Consider the following 19,637-nt stretch of genomic DNA (forward strand, 5'->3'; position numbering starts at 1 on the left):
TGGCACACTACGCCCCCCCCCCCAGATAACCTCCCAGTGGTAAACCACTTATTTGTGCTCCTAGGTCCCCTGAACACAAAGAAACAAATTGTGAGTCAATCCAACCATCTTAGACCGAGTTATCGCAGTTTGAATACTGTTAGGCGGCCATCATTGAATGTGACCGAATTGTATTAATTGTATGGTGTTGTTGTTGTTGTTGTTTTTTGCCATTTAGATTGCACTTAGTCAGGCTTCTACCCTAAGACCAGCTATAGCTCTTAGGGTCATGGAAGCACGCAAACCCCCTGACCACGATAAGGTGGCAATCCTCCAGGGGGAAGTTTTTTATAACTTTTTTTTTTTTTCTTTTTTTTTTTCTTTTTTTTTTTTTTCAACAACAACAAATATCTGACCGTTGGCCATTTGGAGTGTCCATTTGAAAATAACAATATTCGTCTCACTCTCCAAGAAAGGGTCAAGCACAAACCCTCTGACCAGGATAAGGTGGCAATCCTCAATGGGGGAAGTTTTTTTATTACTCTTTATATTTTGTATTTTTTTTTGTTTTGTTTTGTTTTTTTTCAACAACAACAAATATCTGACCATTGGCCGGCCATTTGGAGTGTCCATATTTGAAGAAAAAAATAACAAGACAGTAGGCTATTTACCAAAAATATTGTCTTATTTCAAAAAAACTAAAATACTGTAAAAGTCTGCCACTCCTATTTTTTCACAGACTGCAAAAAGTAGCCTAGAGTCTACCTCTCTCAAGAAATGTAAAACAAATGAAAAATGGCAATATTCATCCCCCACTCTCCAAGAAAGGGTAAAGCACTACTGGGCACATGATCCACAACGGATGTGCTCCTTGCAGATGTATTTGCCACATCCCCCACATGTATTAGTTGTCTTGTTATCGTTCCTAGTGGAACAGATCTGGCACCTGCCTCGTTTTTGCCCTCTGGCCACTGGAGGATTGGAGGTGTGTGCCTCCCTCTGAACATCCTCCACTATCACCACAGCAGCCGCTGAGGCTCTTGGTAGGACAACTCTTCGTGCAATTTGGGGTTGCACCAGCGCGTACCCCAGCTGTTCCAGGAACAGCCTCCTCCGGTACAGCTTTTCGCTGTTCCAGCCTTCACTGATCTCCCTCCAAAGCACAAAAGCGTTGTAGGCACTCACATCGATGATGTTGAAGAATACAACAAGGGGCCATCGTGCAGTCATGCGTCGGCAGCTGTACGTGCCTGTGACTTTATCCAGGTTGTCAACACCACCCTTTGTGGCATTGTAGTCCAACACCATTTGTGGCTTCTTGTCCTCCCTGGTGCTGAGCTGGGCATCCTTGTGCATCGTACTCATGAGCACAACGTTCTTCCCTTTCTTGGGGCAATACGAAACAGCTGTGGCGTTCTCAGTGAAGGCAAACACTGAGGATGTAGCCTGTCTGTTCTTGATTGCAACAAGCTCAGAGGGAAGCTCTGGCTTGTTCTTGCGGACTGTCCCCAGCATGGTGACTTTCCGCTTTGCGAGTTCTTCACCAAGGGCATAGGAGGTGAAGAAGTTGTCGCACGTTATATTGTGCCCCTCCAGTCCCTCAGCCATGTCCAGGACAACCCTCATGCCCTGATTTTTTTCAGGTGCTTCCCCAGGGGCTTTGCCGGTGTAGACCTGCATATTCCAGGCATAGCTCGACTGGGCATCACATGCTGCCCATATTTTAATGCCGTATTTGGCTGGTTTACTCGGGATGTACTGTCTAAATGGACAGCGGCCACGAAACGCCACCAGACATTCATCCACAGTCACATGGGGGCCTGGGTTGTAAAGCAATGGCAGTTGCTGAACCCACTTGTCCCATACATCCCGGATAGCTGCCAGCTTGTCATGTTCTCTCCGGCCCTGTCTTTTCTCTCTGTCATCGAACCGTAGGACACGAGACATAATATGGAATTTCTTCAGAGACATGGTGGCTGGGAAGATGGCCCTTCCAGTCTCTTTATTCCACAGGCTTTCTGCTGCCTCGCCTTTGGACTTGTACACGCCCCCCAAAATGAGCAACCCGATGTATGCCTGCAAGTCAATTGCATCGATCGGCTTCCAACTGTCCCCAAACACACGACTCCCCTCTAAATTGGTCATCAAGAGTACATGGTTCTCAATTGATGGTGTCATGAGGAGCTCAAATGCAGATTTTATGTCTTCGACACGGCTAATCGCATATCGGGTTGGGCCTGGAACCATTTTGATGACATTACCAGCGCTAAGTCTACCCTGCCGTTGACGTGGGGCAGGGGACCACGACAACTTTCCATTTTTGGACAGGAAAATGTCTGCTGGTGTTCCAGTGTTGACAGGAACTTCAGCATCAAGGGTCTCATCCTCATCAGAGGACGATGCCCCATAATCAGGGTCTTCCACAACATTGTCTTCGATTTCAGACACATTTTCCTCTATGTCTACCTCTTCACTAAAAACCTGATCCAAAACCTCCTGGACAGAGAACGTCTTGTGGTTTGGCATCATCAAACTCAAAACAAGAGAGAGAGAGAGAGAGAGTATATCACAAACAGCAGCAGAGAAATGGTTTAGAAGGCAAACTCGAAACAAGAGAGAGAGAGAGAGTATATCACAAACAGCAGCAGAGAAATGGTTTAGAAGGCAAACTCGAAACAAGAGAGAGAGAGAGAGAGTATATCACAAACAGCAGCAGAGACAGCAGCAGAGAAATGGTTTAGAAGGCTGCTATGCGAGTGCTTTTATATGTTTGCTCCTCCCCCCTCCCCTCCTCCTGTTCTCACACGGCGCGGGAACGGAATGTTTGAACTGTTCCGACATCCCGCCATTCCGACAGAGTATAAATTATAAATTTATTTTCAAGACCATTTATCTCAGTGGTTTCTGCATCAATTACTAATAAAGATCTACTCACTGCTTTTTTCTGTGTTCAGGGGACTTAGGAGCACAAATAAATGGTTTCCTACTGGGATGTTCGAGGTAGAAAAACGCTAAAATGGCCACCAAACGCTACTCAAACCACACTAGTTCAGCATGTAATAGTCAGATAAACTCACAGTGATTGTTCCATTTCATTTCTTGTGTGACACTTATATGGAAAACTGAGTTTATATGTATTTGTACGTTCAGAAATTACGAAAATCACTTTTGGTCACATTCAAGACCAAGCCTAACAGTATTCAAACTGCAATAACTCGGTCTATGATGGTTGGATTGACTCACTATTTGTTTCTTTGTGTTCAGGGGACTTAGGAGCACACATAAGTAATTTCCCACTGGGGGGTATTTGGTGGGGGGGGGGGGTGCAATGTGCCGAAATATCTATGGAAAACTGTCAAAATGGCTGCCAAACGATATTAAACCAACAATAATTCAGTGTATGATGGTCAGATCAACTCACAATTGAATTCTCTGTGTTCAGATCACTTGGGAGCACAAAAAAGTCAATTGGATCATGTGTCTCACTCTAACACACAAAGACTTATAGTGCTTTCCAATCCTGGGGTCTATATGACCCCTGAGGAACGATGGCGTGGTCAAAATGTGTACAGAGAAATGAGAAACAATCATGCAGTTGATTTTATATTTTTCTGTGTCTCCCTGATGGATTAGGAAAAGTCATGAAATATTAGGAAGAAAAACTAATGACAACCATCTTTTTAGAGACTCTCAAAATGCCTTGGGGTCACATTGACCCCAAGGACAATAGGAGGGTTAAAGACTGAAAGTTGCCATCAATCCCATGTGGGTGCCCGGGCCCCGAAGACTACGGTCCTCTGTTATTTCCGAGTATTTAGCGTAGTCATTTTCATACAGTTTGAGTCATCTGTGTGCTGCCGTAAAAACAATTCTAATAGCTTAAAGGCCTACTGAAAGCCACTACTACCGACCACGCAGTCTGATAGTTTATATATCAATGATGAAATCTTAACATTGCAACACATGCCAATACGGCCGGGTTAACTTATAAAGTGACATTTTAAAATTCCCGGGAAATATCCGGCTGAAACATCGCGGTATGATGACGTATGCGCGTGACGAAGTCCGAGTAACGGAAGTTATGGTACCCCGTAGAATCCTATACAAAAAGCTCTGTTTTCATTTCATAATTCCACAGTATTCTGGACATCTTTTGCAATTTTTTTAATGAACAATGAAGGCTGCAAAGAAGACAGTTGTAGGTGGGATCAGTGTATTAGCATACATTAACTTTCTTGGTCCGAATCTCTCTCGCTCCATTGTAAACAATGGGGAATTGTGAGGAATCCTAGCTCCTGTGACGTCACGCTACTTCCGGTACAGGCAAGGCTTTTTTTTATCAGCGAGCAAAAGTTGCGAACTTTATCGTCGATTTTCTCTACTAAATCCTTTCAGCAAAAATATGGCAATATCGCGAAATGATCAAGTATGACACATAGAATGGATCTGCTATTCCCGTTTAAATTTTAAAAAATCATTTCAGTAGGCCTTTAATACGGGGGTCAGGGGAGCTTTTTCAAAAATGTATGAAAATGGAAAAAAGATGGGGGTAAAAGTATATTTTTTAATGTGGTTTCTGTATGAGGAAAAACACGACAAGCTTTCCTAATTGTCAGAAAGCCCACTGTTTAATATGTGTATGCTTCACCGGTGAGAGTATTTGGCGAGCGCCGTTTTGTCCTACTAATTTCGACGGCCCTTGAACTCACCGTTGTGCGGACTGTGATCGTTTACATGTACAACTTTCTCCGATGCTGCCACAGAAAGACGTGTTTTATGCCACTCCTTCGTCTCATTTTGTCCACCAAACGTTTTATGCTGTGCGTGAATGCACAATGGTGAACGTTGTTGATGTTATTGACTTGCAGGAGTGCTAATCAGCCATATTTGGTCAGTGCATGACTGCGAGCTAATCGATGCTAACATGCTATTTAGGCTAGCTGTATGTACACATTGCATCATTATGCCTCGTTTGTAGCTATATTTGAGCTCATTTAATTTTATTTACTTATGTCCTCTGTGTATTTAATTTATATTTGCATGTCTCATGACACATTATCTGTATGTAATAGTGGCTGCATTTCTGATAGTTGTTTGTGTGCCATGTTGTTCCAGACCACAGCAAACATTACCTAGCTTGCATAGATTGTAATAAATCCATTAGAAGACGTTTCCTTTCATTTGGACACACACATCTATAACTTTGGCCATTCTAAGACAGTCATTTCCAGGAGTTAAGTCACCTTCTGAGAAGTTTCCAATGTTGTAAAAATTTATAAATATTACAACATTTCTATTAACGAAGATTTGTGTCAGCCTGCGACACATAGTCTTTTTGATAGTAGGCTAAAATAGCTATACACTTACATCATGTGTTGTCTTCATTATAACACTTATATAAGACTTTTAAAGTCATTTTGACAGTAGGCTAATATAGACACTTACATCATGTGTTGTCTTCATTATAACACTTATATAAGACTTTTAAAGTCATTTTGACAGTAGGCTAATATAGACACTTACATCATGTGTTGTCGTCATTATAAGACTTATAAAGTAATTTTGATAGTAGGCTAATATAGACACTATGTGTTGCCTTCATTATAACACTTATATAATACTTTTAAAGCCATTTTGATAGTAGGCTATTATAGCTACTATAAACACTTACATCATGTGTTGCCAGCATTATAACACTTATATAAGACTTTTAAAGCCATTTTGATAGTAGGCTAGTATAGCTAATTAGACACTTACATCATGTGTTGCCATCATTATAAAACTTGTATAAGACTTTTAAAGTCATTTTGATAGTAGTCTAATATAGCTACTATAGACACTTACATTATGTGTTGCCATCATTACATCACTTATATTAGTCTTTTAAGTTTTTTCTGGTCCAATACAGCTCTTTTAACACTTTGGGTTGCCGACCCCTGGCTTAACAGGATAGTGTATACTTTTAACCCACAAGGGGGAAATTCACTTTTTTAAAGTTTACATACAGTATTAAATGTAATACATTTTACTCCTTTAATTTTTCAACACAATCCCCCGTGTTAAAAATGTCACACCATTAGCGACAAAGTAATATCCTAGTTCAGGGGTCGGCAACCCGCGGCTCTAGAGGCGCATGCGGCTCTTTAGCGCCGCCCTAGTGGCTCTCTGAAGCTTTTTCAAAATAGTATGAAAAATGGAAAAAGATGAGGGGAAAAAAATATATTTTTTGTTTTAATATGGTTTCTGAATGAGGACAAACATGACACAAACCTCCGTAATTGTTATAAAGCACACTGTTTATATTAAACATGCTTCACTGATTCGAGTATTTGGCGAGCGCCGTTCTGTCCTACTAATTTTGGCGGTCCTTGAACTCACCTTAGTTTGTTTACATGTATAACTTTCTCCGACTTTCTAGGACGTGTTTTATGCCACTTCTTTTTCTGTCTCATGTTGTCCACCACACTTTTAACGTTGTGCGTGAATGCACAAAGGTGAGTTTTGTTGATGTTATTGACTTGTGTGGAGTGCTATTCAGACATATTTGGTCACTGCATGACTGCAAGCTAATCGATGCTAACATGCTATTTAGGCTAGCTATATGTACATATTGCATCATTATGCCTCATTTGTAGCTATATTTGAGCTCATTTAGTTTCCTTTAAGTCATCTCAATTCAATCTATATCGCATGACACACTATCTGTATGTAATTTGGCTTTTAATTTGTTGCGGCTCCAGACAGATTTGTTTTTGTATTTTTGGTCCAATATGGCTCTTTCAACATTTTGGGTTGCCAACCCCTGTCCTAGTTATTACAGTACTTACTACTTACTACTTAACTGCTGCTCAAGTAATATTAGAATCGCCCTAAACCTGACTTGTATAATAAGGCCATGCAGAATAAGGCATTAATAATGACTAATTAAGAGCCAATATGTTACTAATTTGCATGCTAATAAGCAACTAATTAATGGTGAATATGTAGGCTGCAGCGTCCCCCACGACCCTGAAGGGAATAAGCGGTAGAAAATGGATGGATGGATGGATGTTCCCCATACTAAAGTGTGATCATTTTTTATTTTATTTTTAAAGCAAACAAACACCTGTTGACGTTAGAAATGAATTTAATATGTACAAGTAAAAGCAATTGCGACGTAAGGATTTAAAAGCTTTTTTTTACAAGGAGATGAACAGCGTGTTAGCCACCATCTGGATGGCCATGAGAGGATCCACTATGTCTTTAATCGTATCCTTCCTGAGAACCCAGTCTGGTGCAAACCTGGGGAAAAATAAATAAATAAAGTGTAAGTCACCTGCAAACACTTATCGTACATAAAACATTCAGGGTCTGGTTTTAATAAAGGTTTGCATGTGCTAAAACACTGGCCAACTTGATAGCACACGCAAAGCTGATCTACTAAACATGTGCAAAGTGGATAAATTGCCAGAAATAGCCAATTTGCTCAATTTACCTTGAACTCTATGTTATTATTAATAACTGATGATACTTACACTTAATTGAACGGTTTGAAAGAGTAGAAAACACGGAAAAAATGACAATACAAATTTGAAACGTAGTTTATCTTCAATTTCGACTCTTTAAAATTCAAAATTCAACCGAAAAAAAAGAAGAGAAAAACTAGCTAATTCGAATCTTTTTGAAAAAATTTAAAAAACAACTTATGGAACATCATTAGTCATTTTTCCTGATTAAGATTAATTTTAATGACATGTTTTAAATAGGTTAAAATCCAATCTACACTTTGTTAGAATATATAACAAATTGGACCAAGCTATATTTCTAACAAAGACAAATCATTATTTCTTCTAGATTTTCCAGAACAACATTTTTAAAAGAAATTCAAAAGACTTTGAAATAAGATTCAAATTTCATTCTACAGATTTTCTAGATTTGCCAGAATAATTTTTTTTCGATTTTAATCATAATAAGTTTTAAGAAATATTTCACAAATATTCTTTGTCGAAAAAACAGAAGCTAAAATGAAGAATTAAATTTAAAAAAAATTATTATTCTTTACAATAAAAAGAAGAGGAAGGAATATAAAAGGTAAAAAGGTATGTGTTTAAAAATCCTAAAATCATTTTTTAGGTTGTATTTTTTCTCTAAAATTGTCTTTCTGAAAGTTATAAGAAGCAAAGTAAAATAATTAATGAATTTATTTAAACAAGTGAAGGCCAAGTCTTTAAAATATTTTCTTGAATTTTCAAATTCTATTTGAGTTTTGTCTCTCTTAGAATTAAAAATGTCGGGCAAAGCGAGACCAGCTTGCTAGTAAATAAATAACATTTTAAAAAAGTGCTGCTATTTGAGCTATTTTTAGAACAGGCCAGCGGGCTACTCATCTGGTCCTTACGGGCTACCTGGTGCCCGCGGGCACCGCGTTGGTGACCCCTGGACTAGAGTGTCCGCCCTGAGATCGGTAGGTCGTGAGTTCAAACACCGGCCGAGTCATACCAAAGACTATAAAAATGGGACCCATTACCTCCCTGCTTTGCACTTAGCATCAAGGGTGGGAATTGGGGGTTAAATCACCAAAAATGATTCCCGGGCGTGGCCACTGCTGCTGCCCACTGCTCCCCTCACCTCCCAGGGGGTGATCAAGGGTGATGGGTCAAATGCAGAGGACAAATTTCACCACACCTAGTTTGTGTGTGACAATCATTGGTACTTTAACTTTAAAATATGGCCTATTCAGCAACATTATTTTATATTTGCTAGAGCAGTGTTTTTCAACCTTTTTTGAGCCAAGGCACATTTTTTGCGTTGAAAAAATGCGAAGGCACACCACCAGCAGAAATCATTAAAAAAACGAAACTCCGTTGACAGTAAAAAGTCGTTGTCGCAATTGTTGGGTATGACTTTAAACTATAACCAAGCATGCATCACTATAGCTCTTGTCTCAAAGTAGGTGTACTGTCACCACCTGTCACATCACGACAAGACTTATTTTGAGTTTTTTTGCTGTTTTCCTGTGTGTAGTGTTTTAGTTCTTGTCTTGTGCTCTTATTTTGGTGTCTTTTTCTCCTTTTTTGGTATTTTCCTGTAGCAGTTTCATGTCTTGCTTTGAGCGATATTTCCCGCATCTACTTTGTTTAAAATAAAAAAAATATTCCAGTTGTTTTTATCCTTCTTTGTGGGGACATTGTTGATTGTCATGTCATGTTCGGATGTACATTGTGGACGCCGTCTTTGCTCCACAGTAAGTCTTTGCTGTCGTCCAGCATTCTGTTTTTGTTTACTTTGTAGCCAGTTCAGTTTTAGTTTTGTTCTGCATAGCCTTCCCTAAGCTTCAATGCCTTTTCTTAGGGGCACTCACCTTTTGTTTATTTTTGGTTTAAGCATTAGACACCTTTTTACCTGCACCCTGCCTCCCGCTGTTTCCAACATCTACAAAGCAATTAGCTACCGGCTGCCACCTACTGATATGGAAGAGTATTACACGGTTACTCTGCCGAGCTCTAGACAGCACCGACACTCAACAACAACACTTCATTTGCAGACTATAATTACTGGTTTGCAAAACATATTTTTAACCCAAATAGGTGAAATTAGATCATCTCCCCCGGCACACCAGACTGTATCTCACGGCACACTGGTTGAAAAACACTGTGCTAGAGGACCGATTTAAATAAATGTATTCGATGCATTTTGGTGTTTTTTAACGACATTCGTTTCGGTTTTTTTACATAGACTATATATTGAAATATTTCTTATAAGAAAATAATCTTCATGTATGCATTGTTTTGCGTCTTAACCGGAGTAAGAGAGGTGCCAGCCACCAATGGGCGCATCTTCAGCAGTGAAAAACTAACCAAAAAGTGGTTCCATTGTAGATGCACTGCAGGACTGCTTCTAAAATGGCCATGAAAAGTGGTTCTTGTCTCCTGCACGTTGGAAAACGTAGCAAATATTGAAAATATGGCCTATTCAGCAACATTATTTTATATTTGCTAGAGGACTGATTCAAATACATTTATTCGATGCATTTTGGTGTTTTTTTTAACAACGTTTTTATTTTTATTTTATTTCCTATTTTACATAGAATATATATCAAAATATTTCTTATAAGAAAATAATCTTCATGTACTGTATTTTCCGGACCATAGGGCGCACCGGGTTATAAGGCGCACTGCCGATGAATGGTCTATTTTTGATCTTTTTTCATATATAAGGCGCACCGGATTACAGGGCGCATTAAAGTAGTCATATAGAAGTCAACAAAACGCCAGATAATATGTTTTACCTTATACACACACCATAATAATACTCAATCTATCAAGCAGTGCGGCTTCATAACTTACCAAAGTCGTATTAAAACATTTTGATAGATTTTTGAGCGCTGTGTGTAATGTTCTATATTTTCCAATGGAACATATAAAATGTTGGTGTTTACTTGAGTCATATTGCAGTCTACACGTTTCTCTTATGTGTGACTGCCATCATAATGCAGCCTACACATATCTCTCATGTTTGACTGCCATCTACTGGCCACACTTATCATTTCACCATGTACCAAATAAAATTGCTTCGAGGTCGGTAAGCAAAAGCAGAATTATTCCGTACATTAGGCGCACCGGGTTGTAAGGCGCACTGTCGGGTTTTGAGGGGAAAAAAAGGACTTTAAGTGCGCCTTATAGTCCGTAAAATACGGTATGCATAGTTTTGAGTCTTAACCGGAGTAAGTGGTGCCAGCCACCAATGAGCGCATCTTCAGCAGTGAATACTAAACAAAAAGTGGTTCCATTGTAGATGCACTGCTTCTAAAATGCCCATAAAAAGTGGTTCATGTCTCCTGCGCGTTGGTAAACATAGCAAAACGCCACAGGTACCGTATTTTTCGGATTATAAATCGCTCCGGAGTATAAATCGCACCGGCCGAAAATGCATAATAAAGAAGGAAAAAAACATATATAAGTCGCACTGGAGTACGAGTCGCATTTTTTGGGGAAATGTATTTGATAAACACCAAGAATAGACATTTGAAAGGCAATTTAAAATAAATGAAGAATAGTGAACAACAGGCTGAATAAGTGTACGTTATATGAGGCGTAAATAACCAACTGAGAACGTGCCTGGTATGTTAACGTAACATATTATGGTAAGAGTCATTCAAATAACTATAACATATAGAACATGCTATACGTTTACCAAACAATCTGTCACTCCTAATCGCTAAATCCGATCAAATCCTATACGTCTAGTCTCTTACGTGAATGAGCTAAATAATATGATTTGATATTTTACGGTAATGTGTTAATAATTTCACTAAGGGTGTAACGGTACGTGTATTTGTATTGAACCATTTCGGTACGGGGGTTTTGGTTCGGTTCGGGGGTGCACTGAACGTGTGTAAACAATGCACACGAGGCACAACACACGGCATGCTAGCAACGACCAGGCTACTACAACATGCAAAAGCCAGAGCTGGAAGACCCTCCTGCCTCGTTGAGATCTCCCGTTTGGGAACATTTGGGCTTCACGGTGCGATACAACAATGGAGGACGGAGGTTTGCTGACATTGTTCAGCAACAGCGGTAGGGTATGCTTCTGACAACACGTCAAACATGCTAACCCATTTGAAGCGTCACCACCCCCGAGTCAACATCGCTTCAGAAAGACGAGCGTGGTGCAAACACCGCATTCAAGCAGCCTCTCCTCGGCGAGTCAGGCAGGGCTAAAGCAATCACAAATGCCGTTGGTGTTTTTATAGCAGCAGATTTAAGACCACATTGCATTAAAAACTAGATTTTGACCCACTTCTATGGTGGAAGAACAATGAGCCCTTATATCCTCTTACTGCCAAGTTAGCCAGGCACTACCTTGCCATACCTGCTACCTCCGTGCCCAGCGAAAGGGTATTTTCCACAGCTGGAGACATTGTAACTGCAAGCAGGTCTGCTTTTTATGCAGACAATGTGGATAAACTGATTTTTCTGGCAAAAAACATGAAAATTGAGTGAAAGTCCCCAGGGTTAAAGACTGGGGGGGGGAAGAAAAGTTAATCTGAGGCTGAGTTGACTTGAAACTGTTTAATGTTGCACTTTTTATATGTAGATTGAAAGTTTTGTCATTTTATTTAATCCGAGCAAAAATTTGAGGCAGTTTAATGTTGATTAACGTGGACCCCGACTTAAACAAGTTGAAAAACTTATTGGGGTGTTACCATTTAGTGGTCAATTGTACGGAATATGTACTGTACTAATAAAAGTCTCAATTAATCAATCAATCAAAAAAAGCACCTTATATGTAGAAAGGTTTTGTTAAGAAACCAATTCTGAGCCTTATCTTATTTAGTTTTTATTTTATATATGTTGACTGCATTAACCCTGGCAATGGACCCTGTGTGTATATGTACACTACCGTTCAAAAGTTTGGGGTCACCCAAACAATTTTGTGGAACAGCCTTCATTTCTAAGAACAAGAATAGGCTGTCGAGTTTCAGATGAAAGTTCTCTTTTTCTGGCCATTTTGAGCGTTTAATTGACCCCACAAATGTGATGCTCCAGAAACTCAATCTGCCCAAAGGAAGGTCAGTTTTGTAGCTTCTATAACGAGCTAAAGTGTTTTCAGATGTGTGAACATGATTGCACAAGGGTTTTCTAATCATCAATTAGCCTTCTGAGCCAATGAGCAAACACATTGTACCATTAGAACACTGGAGTGATAGTTGCTGGAAATGGGCCTCTATACACCTATGTAGATATTGCACCAAAAACCAGACGTTTGCAGCTAGAATAGTCATTTACCACATTAGCAATGTATAGAGTGTATTTCTTTAAAGTTAAGACTAGTTTAAAGTTATCTTCATTGAAAAGTACAGTGCTTTTCCTTCAAAAATAAGGACATTTCAATGTGACCCCAATCTTTTGAACGGTAGTGTATGTTATGCCATTGCTTACAAATTTGGTAAATAAATAACCAGAAAATGTATATTTTGTTGTTTTCTTACTGTACCGAAAATGAACCGAACCGTGACCTCTGAACCGACATTTTTGTGTACCATTACACCCCTAGATTTTAGTAAATTAGACTTTACAAATACTTACTTTGGCACGGGGCGGGATTTACGTGGGGGCGTCTGTTGGACATAGAAACTTCCGTTGATCGATGCGTTCATCTTCTGTTTCGTAACATTTCTTTCGGCATCCATCTTGTGCTTGTGGACAGTGAGGCGATAAATGCTTCTTAACCGATCCAACATCTTTGGATTATTCATAACCTCCTGGGGGGAAAAAAAAAAATTGTGTTGATGTAAGTCCGACGTAATCACCACAAATAATGTTTTTGTTTTTAATTTAAAAAAAGAGGACAAACCCCAACATGTTTTTTGTCTTGCAGGAGCAGAAGCAACAGGAAGCTGGCCTTGGTAAAGATTATGCCACCTTTGTCCGGCACTTTATCTCCCGCTTTCCCTCTGTACCGCAGCAGCAGGTCCACCAGTGTGTCCACCGAGTTGTCCACCAAATATACCGCTTCAGTGGTTTTGTGGTGCTATTGAAGACACGGGAAGGAGGGAAGACTTAATGAAACCACACTAATATCAGGGGAGAATAACAAGTCACAAAAGCCCAGATCAGCGAGCATAAATCATCAATCAGCGGCTTTGGCTTTGAGTTTGAGTTTATTTGGAACATGCATGCATACAACATGATACATCACAATTTCCAGTTTCTCTATTCAACATGTTCGAAAAGGAGTAGGAAGAAGCAGAGCTTATTTAATCCTACCCCTTTTCCTTCACATAGCAGTTGCTAAAACTTTTGTTCACTTCCTGTTCTCAATTTATTCACAATATACTCCATAAGTAATAACAATACAAATAAATAAATGAATAAATAATAATTGGTGAAGTAAGTAATATTTCATATGGCGAGAGGAGTAAGATTATCTTGAAAATGAATGGATGGATGAGATAAATTCAGGATGTTTATCATGGTTCTTCTTCTCTGTACTTTGTAAACACTTTAAGTTTGAAGAGTTTCTTGAAGTGGATCATATTAGTACATTGTTTGATTTATTTGCTTAATCCATTCCATCATTTACGTGTGTACAAATGTTTTAAATTACATTTTTCTCTAAGATTATATTTCTCCTCTTTTGATGAGAAGAATTGTTGTATATTCTTGGGTAGCAGATTATAGTTTGCTTTGTGTATAATTTTAGCTGTTTGCAAATTCACTATGTCGTGGAATTTCAGTATTTTTGATTCAATAAATTAAAAGGTTTGTATGTTGTCTATATCCAACATTATGTATTATTCTAACTGATCTTTTTTGTAACACCGTTAATCATACTTGCCAACCCTCCCGATTTTCCCGGGAGACTCCCGAATTTCAGTGCCCCTCCCGAAAATTTCCCGGGGCAACCATTCTTCCGAATTTCTCCCGATTTCCACCCGGACAACAATATTGGGAGCGTGCCTTAAAGGCACAGCCTTTAGCGTCCTCTACAACCTGTCGTCACGTCCACTTTTCCTCCCCACAAACAGCGTGCCGGCCCAGTCACATAATATGTGCGGCTTTTACACACACACAAGCGAATGCCACGCATACTTGGTCAACAGCCATACAGGTCACACTGAGGGTGACCGTATAAACAACTTTAACACTGTTACAAATATGCGCCACACTGTGAACCCACACCAAACAAGAATGACAAACACATTTCGGGAGAACATCCGCATCGTAACACAACAGAACAAATACCCAGAACCCCTTGCAGCACTAACTCTTCCGGGACGCTACAATGTACACCCCCCGCTACCACCAAACCCCGCCTCCCCATCTCCCGAATTCGGAGGTCTCAAGGTTGGCAAGTATACCGTTAATGAATGAAGTGTACTTTTGTAGTCATTTCCCCATATTTCTGCACAATAACTCAGATATGGTAACACTAGCGAGCATTTGAGAGGGGTAGCGTCCCGGAAGAGTTAGTGCTGCAAGGGGTTCTGGGTATTTGTTCTGTTGTGTTTATGTTGTGTTACGGTGCGGATGTTCTCCCGAAATGTGTTAGACATTCTTGTTTGGTGTGGGTTCACAGTGTGGCGCATATTTGTAACAGTGTTAAAGTTGTTTATACAGTCACCCTCAGTGTGACCTGTATGGCTGTTGACCAAGTATGCGTTGCATTCAATTGTGTGTGTGAAAAGCTGTAGATATTATGTGATTGGGCCGGCACGCAAAGGCAGTGCCTTTAAGGTTTATTGGCGCTCTGTACTTCTCCCTACGTCCGTGTACCACTCCGTACAGCGGCGTTTTAAAAAGTCATACATTTTACTTTTTGAAACCGATACCGATAATTTTAAAGCATTTATCGGCCAATAATATCTGGATATTATCGGATATCTCAAGTCAAAAGCCATACTTGTCACACTAAGGGTGGCCGTATGAACAACACCAACACTGTCATAAATATGTGTCATATGGTGAAACCATACTAAACAACAATGACAACCACATTTTGGGAGAATATTACATAAACAAACGCCATTGGTGGATCTACACTTAACATCCACTGTAATGATACCAACTACAGGAGCTATCTAGTCGATACTACTATGATTACATCGATATTTTTTAGCATCACAAAATCTTCTTTCGTTCTTTTTTTTAATTTATACTATGTTCATAAAGTCAGGAAATATGTCCCTGGACACATGAGGACTAGTAATATGACCAATGTATGATCCTGTAACTACTTGGTATCGGATTTATACCCACATTTGTGATATCATCCAAAACTAATGTAAAGTATCAAAAATAACACAAGAATAGGTGATTATTATATTTTAACAGAAGTGTAGATACACTGCAAAAACTGAAATCTAAGTAAGATTAAATATCTCAAATAAAGGTGATATTTGCTTATTTTCTGTCTAATAAGATAATTCTTCTCACTAAGCAGATTTTATGTTAGAGTGTTTTACTTGTTTTAAGGGTTTTGGTACTAAATGATCTCAGTAAGATATTACAGCTTGTTGCTGAGATTTGATGACCTATATTGAGTAAAACATGCTTGAAACTAGAATATCAACTGTTGCAAAGCTGTGTCATCAACACTCACAAGTATAAAACTACTTTTTTAAAGTAATAATTTCTTACTTCAAGCATGAAAAAAAAATCATGATGCCGAGCGCATGTCATTATGTCAAGATAATGGCACTAGCATTTACTTAATTTAAGAGTATTTTTCAACATTTTGAGCAAAAAGGTCTCTTTTTTTTTTCTACCAAGAGAAGTGCACTTGTTATTAGTGAGAATATACTTATTTTAAGGTTTATTGAGGTTAGCTAATTTTACTTGTTTTGGAAAGTCTTGACAAGCCGAATTTTCTTGTTCTATTGGCAGATAATTTTGCTTAGTTCAAATAAAATACCCTTATGTTTTTTTTCTTGTTGTTGAACACTGACTTTTTGCAGTGTAGAACATGTTGAAACAGAAAATAAACAGATATTAACAGTTAATGAACAAGTAGATTAAGAATTCATTTTCTACCACTTGTCCTTAATAATGTTGACAAAACAATAGGTATATAAATGACACAATATGTTACTGCATATGTCAGCAAACTAATTAGGAGTCTTTGTTTGTTTACTTACTAATAAAAGACAAGTTGTCTTGTATGTTCACTATTTTATTTAAGGACTTAACTGCAATAATAAACATATGTTTAAAGGCCTACTGAAACCCACTACTACCGACCACGCAGTCTGATAGTTTATATATCAATGATGAAATCTTAACATTATAACACATGCCAATACGGCCGGGTTAACTTATAAAGTGACATTTTAAATTTGCCGCTAAACTTCCGGTACGAAACGCCTCTGAGGATGACGTATGCGCGTGACGTAGCCCGGGGAACAGAGGTATGCCTTCCCCATTGAATACAATACAAAAAAGCTCTGTTTTCATTTCATAATTCCACAGTATTCTGGACATCTGTGTTCGTGAATCTGTTGCAATTATGTTCATTGCATTATGGAGAAAGAAGCTGAGCAAGCAAAGAAGAAAGTTGTCGGTGCGAAATGGACGTATTTTTCGAACGAAGTCAGCAACAACAGTACACAGCCGGCGCGTCTTTGTTTACATTCCCGAAAGATGCAGTCAAGATGGAAGAACTCGGATAACAGAGACTCTAACCAGGAGGACTTTTGACTTCGATACACAGACGCCTGTAGAGAACTGGGACAACACAGACTCTTACCAGGATTACTTTGATTTGGATGACAAAGACGCAGACGTGCTACCGTGAGTATGCAGCTTTGGCTTCTAAACATTTGATCGCTTGACCGTATGTGCGCAACTTTTTTTCTGCGTATGTACGTAACTTTCTTAAAATATATAAGCTTTATGAACCTTGGGTTAGGTGAACGGTCTTTTGGGCTGAGTGATTGTGTGTGTTGATAAGGTGTTTGAATTGTATTGGCGCGTTCTATGGAGCTAGGAGCTAGCAGAGGAGCTAGGAGCTAGCATAACAAACACGTAGGTGTTTTTATGCAGGATTAATTTGTGGCATATTAAATATAAGCCTGGTTGTGTTGTGGCTAATAGAGTATATATATGTCTTGTGTTTATTTACTGTTGTAGTCATTCCCAGCTGAACATCAGGTCACCCCCGGCTCTCACAGCATCTTCCCTATCTGAATAGCTTCAACTCCCCACTAGTCCTTCACTTGCACTTTACTCATCCACAAATCTTTCATCCTCGCTCAAATTAATGGGGAAATTGTCGCTTTCTCGGTCCGAATCTCTCTCACTTCATGCGGCCATCATTGTAAACAATAGGGAACTTTGCGTATATGTTCAACTGACTACGTCACGCTACTTCCGGTAGGGGCAAGCCTTTTTTTTATCAGATACCAAAAGTTGCAATCTTTATCGTCGTTGTTCTATACTAAATCCTTTCAGCAAAAATATGGCAATATCGCGAAATGATCAAGTATGACACATAGAATAGACCTGCTATCCCCGTTTAAATAAAAAAAATTCATTTCAGTAGGCCTTTAATGTACCGTAAGAGTTGTTGTTAAACTAAAGCCAATAATGACATTTTTTGTGGTCCCTTTTATTTAGAAAAGTACTGAAATACTTTTGTTACCGGTACCAAAATATTGGTATCGGGACAACACTACACCTGACTGACTCGAACACTTAAAATGAGCTGCTCTGTGGGCGGAATACCTTAGCGAGGTTGAGGAGGATCTGGATGGAGAAGGTGATGACATCCATGCAGGACACGCTCCTGTTGCAGCTTCGTATGAGCGTGAAGATGACACTGGTGGCGCCACGGTCTACCAGCTGCTCACAGCACACAGGTGACAACCTGGTCGTGGTCTCTGTACATTCACACACGGACACAAAACAGCACATGGTCTTTTCGTTGTATTTTTTTGGAACAGTACCATAGAAGTAGACATTGCACACATGAATAGTTCTGAAACTTTACCTAGGTTTTCCAGTGCCTTGAGGATGTGGGAGAAGTGTTTGTATCGAAGGATACAGTCCAAGGCGGAGAATGTTTTGTTGAACAATTTGTCCTCTTCTCGGGCACTAGTTGAGACTTTACGCAAGTTCTGTCTCAACTTTATTATTTTGGCATTGTCATTCAAGCGGCGGGAGCAGTGTCCTCTCCAAAGAGCCTAGAGTGAGGGGAAAAAAAACACTTCAAAAGGTTAAGAAGCAAGACTCGAGAACACATAAACCCCCACAGCAGAGGTTAGGGCTGTCCCAATACCAATATTTTGGTACCGGTGCTAAAATGTATTTTAATACTTTTCTAAATAAAGGAGACCTAAAAAAAAAATTGGCATTATTGGCTTTATCTTAACAAAAAAATAAAACACATTTCTCATTGCGATCAAAGAACAATTTTACATTAACTAAGATATTGAACATAGTAGAAAACTTCACATTTAGTAGTAAATAAGCAAACGGGTAACAAAGGCTCCTAATTTGGCTGATGACATTATGTCATTATGTCATTAGCTCTTACGCATTACGTTCTAACAATTTGTATGTTTTAACTGTTCCTCATGTACGGACCGAATTTGGCAAAAGAGCTTTTGGCATTGCTGCCCCTATGGCAGGGGTCACCAACCTTTTTGAAAGCAAGAGCTACTTCTTGGGTACGGATTAATGCGAAGGGCTACCAGTTTGATACACACTTAAATAAATTGCCAGAAATAGCCAATTTGCTCAATTTACCTTTAACTCTATGTTGTTATTAATAATTAATGATATTTACACTTAATTGAACGGTTTAAAAGAGGAGAAAACACCAAAAAAATGACAATTAAATTTAGAAACATGGTTTATCTTCAATTTCGACCCTTTAAAATTCAAAATTCAACCGAAAAAAAGAAGAGAAAAACTAGCTAATTCGAATCTTTTTGAAAAAAATTTAAAAAAGAATTTATGGAACATCATTAGTAATTTTTCCTGATTAAGATTAATTTTAAAATTTTGATGACATGTTTTAAATAGGTTAAAATCTGATCTGCACTTTGTTAGAATATATAACAAATTGGACCAAGCTATATTTCTAACAAAGACAAATCATTATTTCTTCTAGATTTTCCAGAACAAAAATTTTAAAAGGAATTCAAAAGACTTTGAAATAAGATTTAAATTTGA

The 19,637-nt window shown here is 38.8% G+C and overlaps 1 protein-coding gene across 1 annotated transcript in view; it reads right to left on the bottom strand.

Moving 5' to 3' along the window:
• Positions 1-7,136: 7,136 nt before the first annotated feature.
• The window catches only part of aspm (assembly factor for spindle microtubules), a 53,603-nt gene continuing 41,102 nt past the window's right edge, over positions 7,137-19,637 (bottom strand). The window contains exons 22-26 of the mRNA XM_062028526.1: positions 18,451-18,643; positions 18,186-18,340; positions 13,318-13,494; positions 13,050-13,225; positions 7,137-7,260 (exon numbers count right to left, since the gene is read on the bottom strand). Coding sequence (XP_061884510.1) covers positions 7,158-7,260; positions 13,050-13,225; positions 13,318-13,494; positions 18,186-18,340; positions 18,451-18,643 — 804 coding nt within the window. The 3' untranslated portion in view covers positions 7,137-7,157. The remainder of the gene's footprint in view (positions 7,261-13,049; positions 13,226-13,317; positions 13,495-18,185; positions 18,341-18,450; positions 18,644-19,637) is intronic.

The sequence above is a fragment of the Entelurus aequoreus genome, linkage group LG19 (genome assembly GCF_033978785.1).
Source record: "Entelurus aequoreus isolate RoL-2023_Sb linkage group LG19, RoL_Eaeq_v1.1, whole genome shotgun sequence".
Taxonomy (NCBI): domain Eukaryota; kingdom Metazoa; phylum Chordata; class Actinopteri; order Syngnathiformes; family Syngnathidae; genus Entelurus; species Entelurus aequoreus.